The sequence below is a fragment of the Mandrillus leucophaeus genome, unplaced genomic scaffold (assembly GCF_000951045.1).
Source record: "Mandrillus leucophaeus isolate KB7577 unplaced genomic scaffold, Mleu.le_1.0 Scaffold595, whole genome shotgun sequence".
NCBI lineage: Eukaryota > Metazoa > Chordata > Mammalia > Primates > Cercopithecidae > Mandrillus > Mandrillus leucophaeus.
Window position 1 is genome coordinate 614,017 of NW_012106419.1, and position 20,356 is coordinate 634,372.

General features: G+C 36.1%; 1 protein-coding gene across 2 annotated transcripts in view; it reads left to right on the forward strand.

Annotated features, from left to right (window-relative positions):
• The window catches only part of SCN11A (sodium channel, voltage gated, type XI alpha subunit), a 122,489-nt gene that overhangs the window by 53,864 nt on the left and 48,269 nt on the right, over window positions 1-20,356 (forward strand). For both annotated transcript variants that reach the window (XM_011999478.1, XM_011999479.1), the window contains 2 exons: window positions 17,840-17,953; window positions 18,659-18,773. In XM_011999478.1, the coding sequence (XP_011854868.1) occupies window positions 17,840-17,953; window positions 18,659-18,773 (229 nt within the window). The remainder of the gene's footprint in view (window positions 1-17,839; window positions 17,954-18,658; window positions 18,774-20,356) is intronic.

Consider the following 20,356-nt stretch of genomic DNA (forward strand, 5'->3'; position numbering starts at 1 on the left):
TCAGAATGGGCTGGGATGACAGGGGGAGTTCCTTTGGTTGAACTCTACAAGAAATGTAGAATTTGGATTGGCTGAAAAGTGAGGAGAAGGGATTTGGGAAGTAAACTGAATCGCATGTTTTGTTTGTTGGTTGGTTTGTCTTTTTTTAAAAAAGGCAGTGCTGGGAACAACTTCAGTTTCTGCAGAGACCAATCTTGTGTGTGAGGAGTGGTGGGAGATGGGGGCTGTCAGGGAGTGTGAGGGCAATGGATACTGTATTAGTCTGTTCAGGCTGCTATAACAAAATATCATAGACTGGGTAACTTCTAAGCAACAGAAATTTATTTCTTGCAGCTCTGAAGCCTGGGAAGTTTCAGATCAAGGCAGTGACAGATTTGATGTCTGGGGAGGGCCCATTTACTGACTCATAGACAGCACCTTCTCACTGTGCTCATGTAATGGAGGAGTGAACAACTTCCCCTGGGCCTATTTTATGAGCACATTAATAGAAGTCCACACATCTTAATGCTATCATCTTGGGGGGTTAGGATTTCAGTATACGAAAATTGTGAGGAGCAGGCAGAAACATTCCAACCTTAAAAAATGCATAAAATAAACAACAAGGGACTTGTTCTGGATGCAGCAGGGGCTGTCTGTGTACTTGTTTCCTACCATGGTTGTGACATACTGCATTGCCACCAGCAACCTATGGGCATTCCATTGGCTCTGCATCCTGGCCAGTGTTTTTGTTGTCAGCCTTTTAAATTTTAACCATTCTAGTGGTTTTGTAGTGGTATCTAACTGTGGTTTTAATTCTAATTTCACCAACAAATAATGATATTGTATTGCTTTTTATTTACATTTTGGTCATTTGTGTACTTCATTGGTGAAGTGTCTATTACCCATTTTTATTAAGGGATTTGTCTTCCCATTATCGAATTGTAAGGCAACTTTCCCCACCCTTTTTGGCACCAGGGACCAATTTCATAGAAGACAATTTTTCCATGGATCAGGGTGGAGGGGGAATGGTTTTGGGACGATTCAAGTGCATTACATTTATTGTGCACTTTATTTCTATTATTATTACATTGTAATATACAATGAAATAATTATACAACTCACCATAATGTAGAATCCGTGGGAGCTTGTTTTCCAGCAATTAGATAGTCCCATCTGGGGGTGATGGCAGACAGTGACAGATCATCAGCCATTAGATTCTCATATGGAGCATGCAACCTAGATCCCTTCCATGTGTAGTTCACAGTAGGGTTCATGCTCCTGTAAGAATCTAATGCCACCACTGATCTGATGGGAGGCGAAGGCCAGGCAGTAATGCGAGCGATGGGGAGTGGCTGTAAATACAGATGAAGCTTTGCTCACTCACCAGTCACTCACCTCCTGCTGTGTGGTCTGGTTCCTAGCAGGCCACAGACAAGTACTGGTCTCTGGCCTAGGGGTTGGGGACCCCTGTTGTAAAGAATAATTGTGTATTCTGAACACAAGTCCTTTTTCTGACATGTACATTTCACATATTTCCTACCAGTTTGTGGCTTGCATTTATTTTCTTAAGGGTATTTTTCAATGAGTATAAAGTTTTAATTTTGATAATATATAATTTAACAAAATTTCTCCAATGGTTCATGTGTTTTGTTTTCATTCTAAGAAATCTTTGCATAACCTAAACTCACAGAGGTTTTCTCACATGTTTTCTTTTAGAGTTTTATAGGTTTAACTCTCAGGTTCAAGTCCGTGATCCATTTCAATTTAATGTTTGTGTATGGTGTGAGTTGAGGTATTGTTTTTCCTATATATGTATCCAGTGATTTCAGCCATATATTGAAAAGACTACTCTTTCTCCATTGAATTAACTTGGTATCTTTGTAAAAAAAAAAAGCAATTGACCATATATGCATAGGTCTATTTCTGAAATATTACTTCTGTTTCATTGATTTATATATCTGTCTTTATATGAATACCACACTGTCTTGATTGCTGTAGATTTATATTAGATTTTGAAAGCAAGGTGTGTAACTTTGTTCTTTATTAAATTTGTTTTGTGTAGGTTCTTTGCATTTTTGTATGCATTTTAGAATCAACTTATCAAATTTTCACAAAAAAATTGCTGGAATTTTGTTTGGGACTGCATTGAATATATGGATCATTCTGTAGATAATTGGCATCTTACCAAAAATGAGTGTCCTGATTCATGAACATGTCTACCTCTCTACTTATTTAGATGTCCTTTAATTTCTCTTAGCAATGTTTTATGATTTTCATTGTACAAGTCTTGACATATTTTGTTAAATTTGTACTGAAGTAGTTAATGTTTTTCATACTATTGTAAATGTAATTTTAAGATATTTTAATTTCCATATGTTTATAGCTAGTATAATGAAATTGTCTTTTGTCTATTGACCTTGTATCTTCAAACCTTGGAAAACTGACTTATTAATTCTAAATCATTTTGTGTAAATTGAGTAGAATTTTCTGTTTATACAGTTTTTTACCTGAAGAGAAAAACCGTTTTACTTCTTCTTTAAAAAAAATCTATATTTTTTTTCTTCCTTTATTATACTGGCTAGGATCTATAGTATAATCTTTAACAGGATTGGTGAGACAGGATATATTGCCTAGCTCTTAATCTTAGATAGAAAGCATAATCTTTCACTATTAAACAAGATTTTAGTTGAGGAAGTTCCTTTTATTCCTAGTTGTTGAGAGTTTTATTTTTAATTACAAAAATATGTTGAATTTCTGAAATGCATTTTTTGCATGTATTAAGATGATCATTGTGTTTTTTTCTTATTTATTTTGAATGTTAAATCATCTATGCATTCCTTAGATTATCCCTACTTGGTTACAGCATATTATCCTTTATATGTATCTAGATTCAATTTGCTAATATTTTGTTAAGCATTTTGCAGGCAGAGTTTCTCCTTTGTAATGTGTTTGGCTTTGGTATCAGATTAACATGGGCCTCATTAAATGAGTTGAGAAGTCTTCCTCCTTTTCTATTTCTGAGACACTGTGTGTATAACTGGTATTATTTCTTCTATTAATGTTTGATATAATTTACCAAATATTCATTAAAGTGGGCATAAGTTGTCTTTTTTGGAATTTTTAAATTATGAATTCAATTTCTTTAATAAATATAGGACTATTCCAGCTTTCTACTTTTTTTGTTCCAATTTGGTTAATATGTATGTTTTAAAAATTAGATAAAGGAATTTATGGGTATAAAGTTGTTTATAGTATTTTCTTATTCTTTTAGTGTTTGTAGAATTTTTATAGTGTCTGTAGATTTCTAGTAGTGTCTGTAGTAATGTTTTTCCTCATGCATATTGATAATTTTTATCTTCCTTTCTATTCAATATAGTTAGAAGTTTATCAACTTCATTGATACTTTCAAAGAATCAGCTTTTGGTTTTATTTTTCCTTATTGTTTTTACATGTTTTTATTTTATAGATAGATTCTCTTTTTCTTATTTTTTTTTCTTCCTTTTGCTTAGTATGGGTTTAATTTGCTCTTCTTTGTCTGGATTATTAGAATGTACACTTCAGCTAGGGTCTGGCAAACTACAACCTATGGGCCATTTCTGGCTCACCCCTTGTTTTCTTTTTTAAATAAAGATTTATTGACTCACAGCCACGCTAAATTGTTTACCTATTATCTCTGCTGCTTTAATGCCACAACAACAGAGTTAAATAGTCACAACAGAGACTTCATGGCCTGCAAAACCTAAGATATTTGCTAGTGGGCTCTTTAAGGGTAAAGTTTTTCAACCCCTGGCTTAGATTATTGATTTAAGTCTTTTTTTCTTTATTATTGCAAACATTTAAAACTACAAATTTCTCTTTAAGCACTGCTTTAGCTGCATTCTACTAATTTTGCGATGCTGTATTTTCCTCTTAACTTGTTTAAAAATATATTCTAATTTCTCTTGTGAGTTCTGCTTTGCTCATCAATTATTTATGAGTGTTGTTCAATTTTCAAATAATTAAAGATTCTCCTGATATACTTGTTATTCATTAAAGTTTTATTTTTTTGTGGCCAAATAATGTATTTTATATGCTTTAAACCTTTTAAAATTTCTTGAGATATGTTTTATGATTTTTTTGTTTTTTATGTTCCAGCATATAGTCTGACTTGGTGAATGTTCAATATGCAATTGAAAGGAGTATGCACTTTAAAAGAATGATTGGGTGAAGTGCTATATTTGTGTCAATTAGATCAAGTTGGTTGTTAGTGTTGTTCAAGTCTTCTATGTCCTTATTGATTTCCTCTTATCTTCAAATATTAGGACACCAGTGTTGCAATTTTTAACTGTAGTTGTGAATTTGTTTCTAATTTTAGTTTCATTAAGTTTTTTACTTCATGTATTTTGAAGCTCTGTTATAAGGAGAACACATACCTAGGATTGTTAGGTGTTTCCTTTATCCTTATTAAATGTTCCTTTTCATCTCTGATAACATTCTTTATTCTGGAGCCTACTTTGTCTGATATTAATATATCTACTCCAACTTTCTTATGTTTAGTATTTGTATGGTATCGTTTTTCTTCTTTTATTTTAATCTATGGGTGTTTTTATATTTAAAATGCATTTCGTATACACATTATATTGTTAAATCTTGCTTTTCTCTTGCAGGTAATCTTTTTATTTTAGAATAATTTTAGGTTTACATGAATATTGTATAGTAGAGAGAGTTCCCGTATACTCCACATCCAGTTTCCCTCTCATTAACATTTTACATTGGTATGGTACATTTTTTACAATTAATGAACCAAGATGAATAATTGTTAACTAAAGTCCATAGTTCATTTATATTTCCTTAGTTTGTGTCTAGCACACAGTTTTCCTACCCCAGGAGTCTACTCAGGATACCACATTACATTTAGTTGTCGCATCTTCTTAGGCTTCCTCAGTTTTTCAGACATTCCCTGTTTGTGATGACTTTGATATTTTAAAGTGACATTGGTCAGGTGTGTTGTAGAATGTACCCCAATTTGGATTTGCTGTAATTTTTCTCATAGATTGAGATTACAGGTTGTAGGGAGAAATACCACAGAGACAAAATGCTCTTCTCATCATATCATATCAAAAGTGCATGCTATTACTATTTATGTTAACCTTGATCACTTGGCTGAGGTAGTGTTTGTCAGTTTCATCCTCTGTAAACTTACTCTTCTTTACCCCTTTTTCCTCACCATACTCTTTGAAAAGTAGTCACTATGTTTAGCACACACGTAATGAATGAAGAGAAATTTTATTTTCTTATCCAGTCTGATAGTTGCTGCCTTTTAATTTGAATGCCTGGGTCATTTACATTTAATGTAATTCTTGATACATTTGAATTTGTTTTAACTATTATTTGTTCCCTTACCTCACTTTTCCCTGCCTTATTTTGGATTGAGTATTTTTTCAGTATACTATTTTATCTCCCTTACTGGTTTATTCTGTAGAAACAGATACCAATGTGTGGGGTTTCTCCACATCAAGCAACACTCCAACACTCTGGACACTAACTGAGTGTACAACAGTTCAACTCAATTCTTGTTTTGTTCTGGATCTTGGAGAAGAAGCATTCATTCTGTAACCATTTAAATGTAGTGTTGAATATGCCCTTTAGCAAGTTACAGAAATTCCACTCCATTTGTAGTTTGCCGAGTGTTTTTATTACAGTGTTTTCTTTTGTCAAGTGCTTTCTCTAGATGTATTTGGATGATAATGCTTTTGTCCTTATTTCTATTCACTTTTCAGATGTTAAATCAACTTTTTATTCCCAGAATAAATCCCACTTGGTCATGGCATATAATCATTTTTATATATTGTTGGGAATTCAGTTTGCTGGTGTTTTGTTAAGAATTTTTTCTTCTATATTTATAAGAGATATTGGTTTATAGTTTATTTTTCTTGTGATGTCATTGTCTGGTATTTATATCAGGGTAATACTGGCCTCAAATATTGCCCAAATGAGTTAAGTGTTCCTTCTTCTATCTTTTTCAAGTCTTAGTGAAAATTTGGTATTAATTTTTCTTTAAATGTTTAGTAGAATTGACCAGTAAGGCATTTGGGTCTGGGCTTTTCTTTGTGGGAATTTTGGTTTTCAAATATAACTTATTTTTTAGAGCAGTTAAAAATTGAGCAGAAGGTACAGAAATTTCCTACATACACCTTCACCCTACATATGAATAGCATCCCCCATTATCAACATTTCCCCCCAGAGTGGTACATTTGTCATAATTGACAAACCTACTTTGACATGTAATTATCACCCAAAGTCCATAGTTTACATCAGGGTTTAGTTTTGGTATTGTACAGTGTGTAGTTTTAGACAAATGTATAATAAATATATCCACCATTATAGTATTATACAGAATGGTTTTACTGCTCCAGAAATCCTCTGTGCTCCTCCTATTTATCTCTTCAACTCCCAACCTCTGGCAAACGCTGTCCTTTTTATTGTCTCCATAGTTTTGTCTTTTCCAGAACATGATATTATTGGAATCATATAGTATATAGTCTTTTCAGATTGGCTTCGTTCACTTAGGATTATGCATTTATGTTTCCCCCGTGTCTGTGCATTGCTTGATAATTCATTTCTTTTTCTTGCCCTTGTACTTTTTCCTATTTTTGTTTTCCACTTCTTTTCTGCATTTTGTGGTTTAAATCAAACATTTCATATGGTTCCATTTTCTCTTCTTTCTCAGTATACCAGTTTTACTTTTTCTTTTTACTTTTTTTAGTGGTTGTCCTAGAATTTTCAATATACATTTTCAACTGATCCAAGTCCACTTACAAATAACATTACTTCATGGGTAGTGTGCATAGCTTATAATAATAAAATAATCCCAGTTCCTCCCTTACATTCTTTGTATAATTGCAGTCATTTATTTTATTTGTTCATTAGTAAAATAATATATTTGAAATATATATTTAAATACATTGTTGTTATTATTATTTTGAACAAAGTGTTATCTGTCAGATAAATTAAGAATAAGAAAAATAAATGTGTTTGTCAGGTGCAGTGGCTCACGCCTATAATCCCAGCACTCTGGGAGGCCAAGGCAGGTGGATCACCTGAGGTCAGGAGTTTGAGACTAGCCTGGCCAACATTGTGAAACCGCGTCTCTACTAAAAATACAAAAATTAGTCAGGCATGGTGGCAGGTGCCTGTAATCCCAGCTACTCAGGAGGCTGAGGCATAAGAATCTCTTGAACCCAGGAGGCGGAGGTTGCAGTGAGCTGAGATTGCTCCATTGCACTCCAGCCTGGGTGACAAGAGTAAAACTCCATCTCAAAAAAAAATGTGTTTTTATTTTGCTTCACTTATTATTTAGTCCTTATCTTTCTTTCTTTATGTAGATCTGAGTTTCTGACCTATATCATTTTCCTTACCTCTAAACAAATCCATTTAACATTTCTTACAAGATAGGTAAGGCAACAAATTTCCTCAACTTCTGTTTGTCTGAGGAAGTATTTCTCCTTTACTTTTAAAGAATAATGTCACAGGGTACAGAGTTCTAGGTTGGTGGATTTTTTCTCTCAGTTCTTTAAATATTTAACTCTCTTGCTTCACTCTTCTTGCTTGCATGATTTCTGACAAGTCAGACATAATTTTTACCTTAGCTCCTGTGTAGGTAAAGTGTTTTCTTCCTCTATCTTCTTTCAGGATTTTTTATCTTTGATTTTCTGTAGTTTAAATATGATATGTCTGTCTAAGTGTAGTTTTTTGGATCTTTATCTTGCTTAGTCTCTCAGCTTCCTGGATGTGCAGTTTGGTTCTGATATTAAATAGAGGGAAACTCTTGGTCATTATTGTTTCAAATAATTCTTCGATTTCTTTCTTTCTTCTCCTTCTGGTATTGCCATTACATGTATCTTATACCTTTTGTAGTTGTCCCACAGTTCTTGAATATCTTGTTCTGGTTTTTAGAAATCTTTTTCTGTTTACTGAAAAGTTTCTGTTTACTGAAAAGTTTTTGATATTTTCATTGAGATATCCTCAAGCTCAGAGATTCTTTCCTTCAGCATGTCCAATATACTGATAAACCCATCAAAGGCATTCTTTATTTCTGTTACATGTTTTTTATCTCTAGCATTTCTTTTTGGTTTCAGAATTTCCATTTCTCTGTTTACATTGTTAATCTGTTCTTGCATACTGTCTGCCTTATCCATTAGGGTCCTTAGCAGATTATTCATAGTTGTTTTAAATTCCCTGTCTGATAATTCTAACATCCCTGTTATATCCGAGTTTGATTCTGATGCTTGCTCTGGCTCTTCAAACTGTGTTTTTTTTGTTTTTTGTTTTGTTTTTGTTTTGTCTTTTGGTATACTTTTTAATTATAGCCAGACATGATACACAGAATGAAAGAAACTGCTATGAACAGACCTTTAGTAATGTGGTGAAAAGGAATGGGGGAAGGGGAAGTGTTCTATAGTCCTATGATTAGGTCTCAGTCTCTTGGTGAGCCTGTGGCTCTGGTCTGTGACCTTTGTAAGTGCTTCTTAGTCTCCCTTAGGTGGGATAGGATGACTAGAGTGGGCTCGATAGGTACTTCTCTTCTTTCACAGGGATGGCTAGAACCAGCTGGAGTTGGGTATTTCCCTTCTCCTAAATCAGTCAGTCTATGATAAACCCCAGCAGGTTAGGCTCTAGTTAAATCATTTCTCTTGAAGGCAGAACTTGTTGGAAAGAATGTAATCCTGTACCAAACATTAAAATGGTTCCTTTTTCAGTCCCCCTTCAAGCCAGAAGCTTGAAGGGATGTTTCTCTGGTATTCTCAGTGAGAACCTGGGAGAGCTCCAAGAGGTAAACCTCACAAAAGTGTGGTGGCCTCCCTCATGACTGGGTACCCTTGGAGGTTTTTTTTTTTTTTAAATCTCTTAGACATACTGAGCCTTTAGCAATTTGCCAGTTACAGTTCAGGTTTTCTTTACCCGGCACTGGTTCCCATTAAGGTTTTGGCTCCGTAAGTTGTGATTCTCTGTATTTGCCTGCATCCCCAGTTTTAGAGGCAGTGTTAGCTCCATAACTTCACTTCTCTTACATATCTAGGAAAAGTTGTTGATTTTTCCATTGTTCATCTTTTTATTTGTTGTTAGGATAGAGTGGTGACTTTCAAGGTTCTTACTTGATGAACCAGAAACCAGAAGTATCTACACAAAGTTTTCATATTACAAAATCAAGCTCTTTACTTGTAGGGCTATTCAGATTTTCTGTTAATTCTGCTTGTTATTTTATGTATTTCTATGAATATGTTAATTTCACTGAAGTTATTTGATTTGTTAACATACAATTATTCATAATATTTTCTTACAATCCTTTTGATTTCTGTAAGGTTAATACTAATCCCCTCCCCACCTTTTTTTTAGTAATTTAGATCTTTGGATTCATAGTTAGTCTAGTTCACATCTTGTCAATTTTGAAAATCTTTTCAAATAGCCAACTTTCAGTTTTGTTAATTTTCCTCTAATATTTTTGTACCCTCTATTCATTAATTTCTGTCAAATATTTATTATATCCTTTCTTCTGCTTCCTTTGATTTTTACTTTTCTCTTCTTTTTTCTGTGTCTTAAATGAAAGATTAGACTATTGATTTGAAATTTTTCTTGCCTTTTTATTGTAGGTTTTTTTATAGCTATAAATTTCTAATCAGTGTTTAGCTGTATCAAATACATTTTATTTTCATTTCTATTTTCTATATATTTAATTGTGTTTTTATTTTATCTTATTTTCTAATTCTTCTTATGATTTCTTCTTTGACCCACTGCTTATTAAAAAATGTGTTGTTTAATATTTATAAATTTCTCAAATTTCTAACTGTTATTAATTTCTAATTTCACTCCATTGTGATTAGAGAACATACTTCATACAATTTCAGCCCTTTTAAATTTTTGAGGCTTCTTTTGTGGTGTAGTGTATTGTCTATCCTGGAAATGTTCCATTTGTACCTGAGAAGAATGTGTACTCTGCCATTTGGAATTAAGCGTTCTATAGATGTCTGCTAGGTTTAACTGGTATACGGTTTTGTTCAAATCTTCTGTTTCCCTGTGGATCTTCTATCTAGTCGTTATTCATTCATTTCTGGAAATGAGGTATTGAGGTCTCCAATGTTTACTGTTGAATTATCTGTTTCTCCCAACAATTATGTCGGTTTTTGCTTCATATGTTTTGGGGCTCTTCTGTTAGGTGTATATATGTTTATAAATGCTATATCTTCCCAATATTTTGACTCTTTTATCATTATAAAATGTCCCTCTTCATCTCTAGTAAGTTTTTTGTTTTTAAATCTATTTTATCTGATGTTAATAGAGTCATCCCAGCTTCTTTTATGGTTGCTGTTTGCGTAACATGTCTTTTTCCATTCTTTCATTTTCAATCTATTTATATCTTTGAATCTAAAATGTGTACTCTGCAGACAGTGTATAATTGGATCTTGTTTTCTTATCTATTCTGGCAATCTCTGCCTTCTGATGGGATTGGTTAACCCATTCATATTTAATGCTATTGTTAACACAGTTTATTTATCATATTTTCTTCTTTGTCTTCTATATGTCTTCCATGTTTTTTCCTTTATTATTTCTCTACTGCTTCATTTGCATTAAGTGAATATTTTCTAGTGTAACATTTTAATATCTTTAGTTTTTTTCAAAATCTTTTTGAATTATTTCCTTATTTGAGTGCTCTAAAATTTGACATATACATCTAACTCATCAGAATCTGTCTCAGATTTATATTAATTCCAGTAAGCTATAGAAATATTACTCATATATAGCTCTATTTCCTCTCTCCTCTTTTTGTATTGTTTTTAATTCTACATATTATATTCATACATGTTAAAACCCAAGCAACATTTTTTTATTATTGCTTAATATAACTAGATGTCTACTAAAGGAGCTGAGAAAATTAAAAAAAATAAGTGTATATTTATAAGATTTACTTTAATAATCTTCTTAGTTACTTTTGGCTCTCTTCATTTGTTCCTGTGAATGTGAGTTACCTGCAGGTGTGATTTTCTTACTCCAGTGCAACTTTGCTCCCACCCATATCCTTTGTGCTGTTATTAGCAAATATTTTTTTTTTATTTCTATGTTACATATCCAGCAACACAATTTTAAACATAATGTTTTACACAATTGCTTTTGAAATCAGCTAAAAGAAGAAAGGAAAAGAAATATATATTTTTTACTATATTTGTGTGTGTGTGTTGGGGGGTGCTGTATTACCATTTAGGGTTACTTGTTTTTAGTCTGGAAGATATCCTTTAGTATTCTTTATAAGGTAGGGCAACTACCAAAGAATTCTCTGTATTTATCTGGAAACACGATTATTTCATCTTCATTTTTGAAAGACAGCCTCACTGGATATAAAAATCTTGGTTCACTGTTGTTTTTTCTTTCAGCACTTTGAATATATCATATCACTGCCTTTTGGCTTCCATTATTTCTAATGCAATGTCAATGTTAATTTTATCAATGTCACCTTGTACATGATGAACCACTTTTCTCTTGCTACTAAGATTTTCTCTTTTCTTTGTCTTTCAGCACTTTTACTATGATGTGTCTAGGTGTGGATCTCTTTGTGCTTTTTCTACTTGGGGTTTCATTGAGCTTCTTAGATGTGGAGTGCTAGGATTTCAATGTGTCCTCTAAAGTTTATGTGTTGGAGAATTAATTCCCAAAGTAACAATGTTGAGAGGTAAGACCTTTAATAGGTGATTAGATTATGAGGGCTCTGGTCTCATGAATGGATTAATGCTGTTATTGTGGGAGTGGTTTAGTTACTGTGGAAGTGGGTTCCTAATAAAAGACTGAGTTTGGCCCCCTTCCCTTCTTTCACTTTCTTGCCTTGTGATGCCTTCTGCCATGTTATGATGCAGCAAGAAGTCCTTCACAAGATGCTGGCCTGCTGATCTTGGTCTTCCTAGCCTCTAGAACTGTAGGAAATATATCTCTGTTCTTTATAAATTACTAATTTCAGGAATTCTATTATAGCAGCATAAATTGGACTAAGACGTGTAGATTAATGTTTTCAATCAATTTTGAGGAGTCTTCAGCCATTATTTATTTAAGTATTTTTTCTGTTCATTTTTCTCTGTTTCCTTTCTGGTCTGTGTGCTTAATGGTGCACCATATTTCTCTGAGGCTCTTTTTATTTTTCTTTCTTTTGTTTTCTCTGTGCTCTTTAGATTGCACAGTCTCCATTGATTCATCTTTAAATTCACTGGTTCTTTCTTCAAATGTACTGTTGGTCTCTCTAGTGACTTTTTCATTTCAGTTCTGATACTTTTCAACTCCACAGTTTGTATTTGGCTCTATTTAAAATATAATTTCTATTGATATTTTGCATTTGATTGTACCTTGTCATAGTATGTTTTATTTCCTTAAGCATTGTACCTTTTAATTCTTTAAATATATTTATAATGGCTTCTTTGCATTCTTTATCTTTTAGCTCTGACATCTTGACCCTTTCAAGTGCAGTTTCTATTACTGATTGTTTTCCCCTGTATGGATCATGCTTTCATGTTTTTTGCACATTTCATAATTTTTTGTATTGGACATTTTAAGTAACATATTGTGGAAACTCTATAACTGATTCACTTTTCTCCTCTCTGGGGCTTCTTTATTAAATGGTAATCTCACTAGACTATTTTAGTGGAGTCTACTCCCTCTCCAACCCATCCCCCTCCATTCACACACAATGTGAAACCTTTGGTGTCACTCCTAGGACAGTACGTCCTTGGATGTGCACACAGTCAGTCTAGGATGACTGTTGTTTCAGCAAGGCTATCTTTGACTGTCTCCTGTGATCTCTCTGTTAAGCTATCTGCCTCTTTTGGTATTATATTTTGATTTTAGGCTCAACTAATTGCTAGATAATTGCTCTATTTTCCTTGACAATGCCATGGGGCATAAATTGCTCAACTGTCTGATTCAATTAAATTCTGGAAGTGATAGCTTTTAAGCGCAGTCTTTGAGATTTGCTTTGACCCCAGGGGGACTCTCCTTAGCTGTTTCTTTTCATAGTTCCTTGTGCTGAGCTTCCTAACCTATATTTTAGTTTGTTGCCTTTATTGAGGGAGAGCTACCAGTCTCTTCTTATTTGCTTACCAACAAAATACCCATTGTTTTCAAGAGCACTCTTAGACTTTTACTTCCCCACACCACTTTGTTTCAAATAAAGTCAATTCTATGGAGAACTTCAAAGCTCTTTTTTCTTATGAATTGCCTCCCACTCTGGGCAAAATCTCTTAGGCACAATTCCAGGCACTTGGGCAGGGGCAGTAGCCTCTCAACTTCTCAGTTTCCTTCTTCCTTAATCCTCCCCACCCCCAGAGCTTTCGCCCTACAAGTAAGCTGGAATGAGGGTGATTCTAGTATTCTTGGGCTGCCGCTTCTGGAATAAAGTCTCTGCCCTATGAGTGGAGGGCTAGATGGAAAAAGGGAGCTGACATTTTGGCCACAGTCACCAGAAATTTAGAGGCCTTAACTCAGAATTGGAAGAGATAAGAAATGCTGGTGGCCTGAAGCTGCTGCTTCTTCTTTTTTTTTTTCCCCCCAAAACACATACATTTTTATTGGTAGACATTTCATGGTGTTGTAATCATTTATGTATTGGAAAATGGGATTATTTTTGATGATAACAGCATTTCTTTATTTCAAATGCATTGAATGACCACCATGTGACAGGCCTTGCACTAAGACAAAATAAATATGCAATAAGTAATTTTTTTTTGAGGCAGAGTTTTGCTCTTGCCACCCAGGCTGCAGTGCAATGGCACAATCTCATCTCACTGCAACGTCTGCTTGCTGAGTTCAAGTTATTCTACTGCCTCAGCCTCCCAAGTAGCTGGGATTACAGGAGTGTGCCACCATGCCTGGCTAATTTTGTATTTTTAGTAGAGATGGGGTTTCACCATGTTGGCCAGCCTGGTCTTGAACTCCTGACCCCAGATGATCCACCCACCTCAGCCTCCCAAAGTGAGCCACTGTGCCTGGCCTGCAATAGGTAATTTAACATGTAGGCAGTATTTTTTTAAATAAAAGCATTTAAAAAGATTTTCCTTTTATGCAGATATCATTGATGTGCCTTTCCATTCAAAAGGCTCAATGTCTTTTTTTTCAATTTCATAAAAAAAAATTTGATTTCAATAGTTTTTGGGGAATAAGTGGTTTTTGGTTACATGGATATTTCTACTTGGGGTTTCATTGAGCTTCTTAGATGTGGAGTGCTAGGATTTGAATGTTCTTTAGCAATGATTTGTGAGATTTTGGTGCACCCATCACCACATTCCTTGATTGGGAGCTAGGGTAGAGGAAACTCTATCTTTTTGGCCACCTCTGTCTAAAGTGGAGCCTCCATAAAACTTGCTGGAAGGGCCTGGGGGAGACGTCAGATCATGGCGTCAGTGTCATCAATTTCTACCATTCTTACTGAATTTTAGTAGATTTTCTTGAATGAATGTTTCTTCATTTGCTGTACACTCTCAGAATAATTTCCAGAGACTTCAAATTATTTTTAAAACAGTTTTCACCACTTACACTTATTTCCCTAGGGAGAATGTTCACAGAGATTCTCATGCTATCATCCACAGAAGTGAAACTCTATGTGACTTCTTTATTAAATTCTAAATGTATTCATTTAAAGACATTTTCCGATTATTATGTTACTTTCATCTTTTTCTCAAGTGAATTCACCTCCTTGTTGTTAATTTTAGGAAGTCTACTGATTTTATGTTTGTTTTCTCATACATTTTGGAATGTTAGCTTAAAAGCTCATCTTTAGTGGGAGGATCTGTCATTCTCTTTGCAGTCTAAGTTCTATGATTGTCTGTAATAAATCCTTCTGTGGCATCCATTTCAGATCCATGTCTTATATTGCCAACTTTGGATTGTGGTCTAATAGTGATACAAGTCATATTGCAGATCAAGTCACTGAACCAGTGGGTACCTTTGCCCAGGTCCTATTTCTGAGGTTGTTCTTCTTCCTGTCTCACTAGGTATGCAGCTTTGTACAATTGTAATTATAAGCATTTGCTACAGCATTTTTTTTGGGAGGGGGGGGGCTTTTTTTCTTAAGTGCAAGAACTTTACCTCAGCCCATAGTTTCAAGTCTTAAATATAGCTCTGGTTCCCTTCCTCGTCTTAGGGTACTTTCAGACACCATTACCTGCTATCTTATTTAAATTTTTACTACTTTATATTTCGTTTCTGTGTTTAGTCCATAGACAGGTTACCCCTTTTTGTATGCATATGCTTGTGAGGTATGTTTGTGGCTATATTAGTGAGGTGACAATGCTAGTAGCCCTTGCTCACTCTCAGCACCTCCTCAGCTTTGGAGTCCACTCTGGCTGCACTTGAGGAGCCCTACGGTCTGCTGCTGCACTGTGGGAGCCCCTCTCTGGGCTGGCCATGTCTGGAGCCGGCTCCCTCTGTTTGCCGGGAGGTTTGGAGAGAGAGTCGTGGGCGGGAACCCAGGATGCGCTTGGCACTGGCAGGCCAGTGTGAGTTCTGGGTGGGTGCAGCTGCAGGCTCAGTGGGGCCTGAATCTCGGGGCGGTGGACCCCTGCTGGGCTTGATGGAGGGATGAGCTCCTTCTGGGCTGAGCTCCCTCTGGGCTGCTGGAGTACCCAGGCTAGGTGCCACAAAGTCCCACCCTGAGTGCCATTGAAAGGTGAAGCAGGCTGGGCTTCTGGGTTGGGTGGGGACTTGGAGAACTTCTCTGTCTAGCTAAAGGATTGTTAATGCACCAGTCGGCACTCTGTGTCTAGTTCAAGGTTTATAAATGCACCAATCAGCGCTCTGTGTCTAGCTAATTGGATAGGGGACTTGGAGAACTTTTGGGTCTAGTTAAAGGATTGTAAATGCACCAATATGCGCTCTGTGTCTAGCTAAAGGTTTGTAAATGCACCAATCAGTGCTCTGTCAAAATGGACCAATCAACTCTCAGTAAAATGGACCAATCAGCTCTCTGTAAAATGGACCAATCAGCTCTCTGTAAAATGGACCAATCAGCAGGATGTGGGTGGGGTCAGATAAGGGAATAAAGGTAGGCTGCCCAAACTTGCAGCAGCAACCTGCTGGTCCACTTACATGCTATTGAAGTTTTGTGCTATTGCTCTTAGTGATAAATCTTGCTGATGGTCACTCTTTGGGTCCTCATCATTTTTAAGAGCTGTAATACTCACTGCGAAGGTCTGCACCTTCACCTCTGAGACCAGGGACACCACGAACCCACCAGAAGAGAGAAATTCTGGACACATTTTCGGACACATCTGAAGATCTGAAGGAACAAACTCCGGGCATGCCATGTTTAAGAACTGTAACACTCACCGTGAGGGTCTACAGCTTCATTCTTGAAGGCAGCAAGACCCAGAACCCACCAATTCTGGACACATTAGTATGTGTGTGTATTTTTACATATGCTATTACATGAGTGGAGAAATGTTTCTGAATCATTACCTTATAATGTCACAGTTGCAGGAGTCTTCACATAGATGTTAGTGTAAAACATTCACCCAAGATGTAACTGTAACCTGCAAAAGGGTCTGGCTGCTAGCTGCTTATGAAAAGAATTCGAAATAATAACAAATTATGATAAGAGCAATATTCCTTTACTATCTGTGCCAGCAAGGGGAAGAGCAGAGACTCATTCTACTCTTCAATTTGTGGAAGGAGTGCAGGGGTTTTTAAAGAAAGCATTTGAGATAGAGAAGAGGCAAGAGGGGGTGAGGGGGTGCTCAGTGGTGTGACTTGCTCCAGTGGCCCTTCTTGAATTGTTGTCCCATTTGGTGAAGGGGCTGGCACCATCATGGATCATGGATCCTGCCAGGTTACACATTAGTTGCAGTCAATCTTGTAGTCAGTCTACAGCCGGGGATAGGTTCCATTCTTGAAGTAATCTTGTTAGAGAATTCTAGAGGTATCTGGTCCCTATCAGGATCTGACTCTTGAAGCTTCTAAGAAAATTAATGATCACATAAAAGAGCATGGTGTGTGGTTAGAAAGCTTTTAAGTAAATAAATGTGCATAAGGTATAGGAATATAGTATGGGAAAGGAAAGGCAGTGGAGGTTCACAGCGCATTCCGAGGCTGTATTTCAAGATAAGAGGTAACACGTAGGCAGTTTGTCTCAAAGTTGTATCTTTGACTTGGAGGAGAAAGAGGAACAGGAAGAGGGAAAAAAGAAAAAAAAGTTTAAAACACGGTTTGAGGCTCAGCTGCCAAGCTGCTCGGTTACATGACTTTACACATTCTTCTTAGATATCCCTGTAGGTCATCAGACCAAATTTATTTTTCAGTTTTATGTAGTGATATATTATTTTTCTTTATGCCTTTTAGTTTCCTATTTTGCTAAGGAAACTCTGTACCCCACATGATAGCAAGTTATTTTTCAAATTTTCCTTTTAAAATGCTTACCCATTTATTTTTACATCAGAATATCATATGATTATATATTTTATTTTTACTGTATTATGGAATTGTGTACCATTTATTAAATAATTTATCATTTAGTCATTGAATTGAAAGGGTATGTTTAAAATATATTAAATCCCCATATAAATTATATTAAATCCCCACATAAGTTTTATTTATGAATTACTTGTGGAGTTTTGTATCAGAACCATACTGTTTTGATTATGTATCTTTGCAACAAGTTCAATATCTGTTTCCTCTAGTAGTTTTCCCAGAATTATGTTGAGTTTTTCCAGGAGCAGTTTTTAAAGAGAAAAAAGAGTAATAATGTCAAAGGCTTATTCTCATGACGAAGAGAAAACGAAATAGCATTCAAACTTCTTTCATCTTAAGTGACATGTCCAGGAGGAATATTAATTCTATCCTGGGCTCTCTGTGTTAGGCCTATGAGCTCCATCAGGAGAACAAGAAGCCCACCAGCCAGGGAGTTCAAAATGTGGAAATTGACATGTTCCCTGAAGATGAGCCTCATCTGACCATACAGGATCCCCGAAAGGTAATTTTCCTAGGATATCAGAGGAGCTTGTGGCTCATCCACACACCTTCTCCAGGATAGCTATTATGGAAAAATGGCACAGTTAATGCAGAGAAAATTGCAAGAATCGAGTTTTGAGCAAAAGTCTAGGCCAAGTTTCTCAACTTTACTTCTATGACATTTGAAGCAGGACAATTATTTGTTGCGGTGAGCTTTTCTGTGGATTATAAAATGTTTATCCATATCCTTGGCCTCTATGCATTCAGTGCCAGTAGCATCCCCCAGTTAAGAAAATGAAAAATGTCCTAGACACTGCCAAAATATCTCCTGGAGGGCCAAGGAAATAAGAACTTCTGGTCTAGGCCTATTATTCCAGTAGGTGAGACAGTGGAAAATTACAGTCTCAGTAAAGTAGTCGTCTTATCGCTTAGGCAGCATATCAGGGTTATGATCCATAGGGAGAAAAAGTAGAGGTACTATATCTGCATATGCCTTGCCATTCCTCAGCCATAGAGATGAGCTAGAGAGTTCTCTTCTGAAATCAGACTGCTCATAGCACTTAGAGAAGAGCCCAGCAGGAGGGGTGGTTCTTGACACACCTCATCCTAGAAACCTTTGTCTAGTTCATTTCATCCTTAAAAAATCAGACAGTGAGAAACTCCATACTACCATGGTGAAAGAAGGTCTTAGTAAATGGCTCCCCATTCCTTTTGTTCTGATGTGCAGAAGTCTGATGTTACCAGTATACTATCAGAATGTAGCACCATTGATCTTCAGGATGGCTTTGGATTGTTACCTGAGATGGTTCCCGAAAAGCAACCAGAGAGATGTTTGCCCAAAGGTAAGTGGCAGTATTTCTGCATCCAGTTCACATAATCTTTCGATGGGGTTTCTGTTCTTCTCTGAGGCTCTGTGGTTTTAGTAGACAGCATCTTTCTACTTCTATTGGAGACAAAAGCAATGAGAGGGCATCCATAGATTCTTGGGGCGATTGTCAGGTCTAGGCAGAGAAGATTTCAGGAAATTCTTGCTTTAATTGGGCTCCTCTCACATGGCCCAACATGCCAGGTAAACACTCTAGAAAACTTTCTTAGAAAGCCCACTGGGTCAATATGTCTGCCACTTTTTGTGGTTCCCAGGGCATTCAATGTCAGTGTATATTTGAGGTGAAAGACCAAGAAAAGAGTTCAGACATTGTAGTCAGGATCTTTAGCTTAGGAGCAAGACTGCCTGAGCTCAAATTCTGGCCTCGCCACTTATGAACTGTGCGACTTGTTCAATTTAGTTAACCTCTCTGTGCTTTATTTCTAAAATGAGGGTAATAATAGTACCCAAAGCAAAGAGCTGCTGTGAGTATTAAATGAGTTAGTATAAATCACTTAGAAGAGCATCTGGAACAAAAATAAGCAATCAATAAATGCAGCCTTTCCTAATTCCTTGAGTGGATGTAGTGGCTTTTTCCTATGGCTTTTACTATTTCTTATATTCATTGTAGTGAACTTATTTGCACTGGTTTCCCCCATGAGGTCCTTAAAAACAAAGGCAGTGACTTCATCAGCATTGTATCTCTAGTGTAAGAACAGAAGCCGGCCCAGAAATGGGTTCAACAAATGTCAATGAATATATAAGTGACAACAAATTAATGAATGAATCTAAAAAATTATCTATCACATTAGGACTAAATTGGGTCCAGAAAGAACACAGATAACAGATTTCGAAGTCACATTCCAGGTTGTTTAACAGCTCCAAAGCTGGACAGGAGTTGCATTAAGGATTTCCAGTAGATTGCAGTTCTCCTGATTTACATTTGCACTGGCCCTTGAGGTGTGCATATGATGTCAAAGTGGAGATGAGAAAGAAGGGTGATTTTATCAAAGAAGGGAGGAGTGGGATAAAAGCCAGGAAAAAAGTGTAGTATTTTAGGAAGATGAACCTACTGACGTTCTTGGAAGAAGAAAAGAGGCAGAGTGAAGAGAGCCCATAGTGGTTTAAGAAGATGAGGAAAGGAGCAGAATGTTATAATCATCATGAAGTAAGGATCAGCAGAATTTGTATAAGGGGAGGTGGAGAAAAGGTGGAAAGGGCAATGTGGTCTATGCTGAAGGCCTGTGTGTGTTGAGAACAAATGCTCAGCTCTTTGTAAACATCTCGACATTTGATGAAATTCTTTCGTGTATGACCTGAGAGGTTCACAAAGCCTGTGACCATTCTACCTAATTCCCTGGAGTCCTCCAGACATGATCTCTTTATGATTACCAAAAAAATTACTGCATAACAAACAACCACAAAACCTCAGTGGCATAAAATAATAAACATGTGCCTGCAGGATTCTGCTGATCTTGGCTGGCTTCATTCATGCAAGTGTTATCTAGTCTGGGCTCAACAGGGCAACATGGCTGTGCTCCACATGTCTCTCAGCCTCCT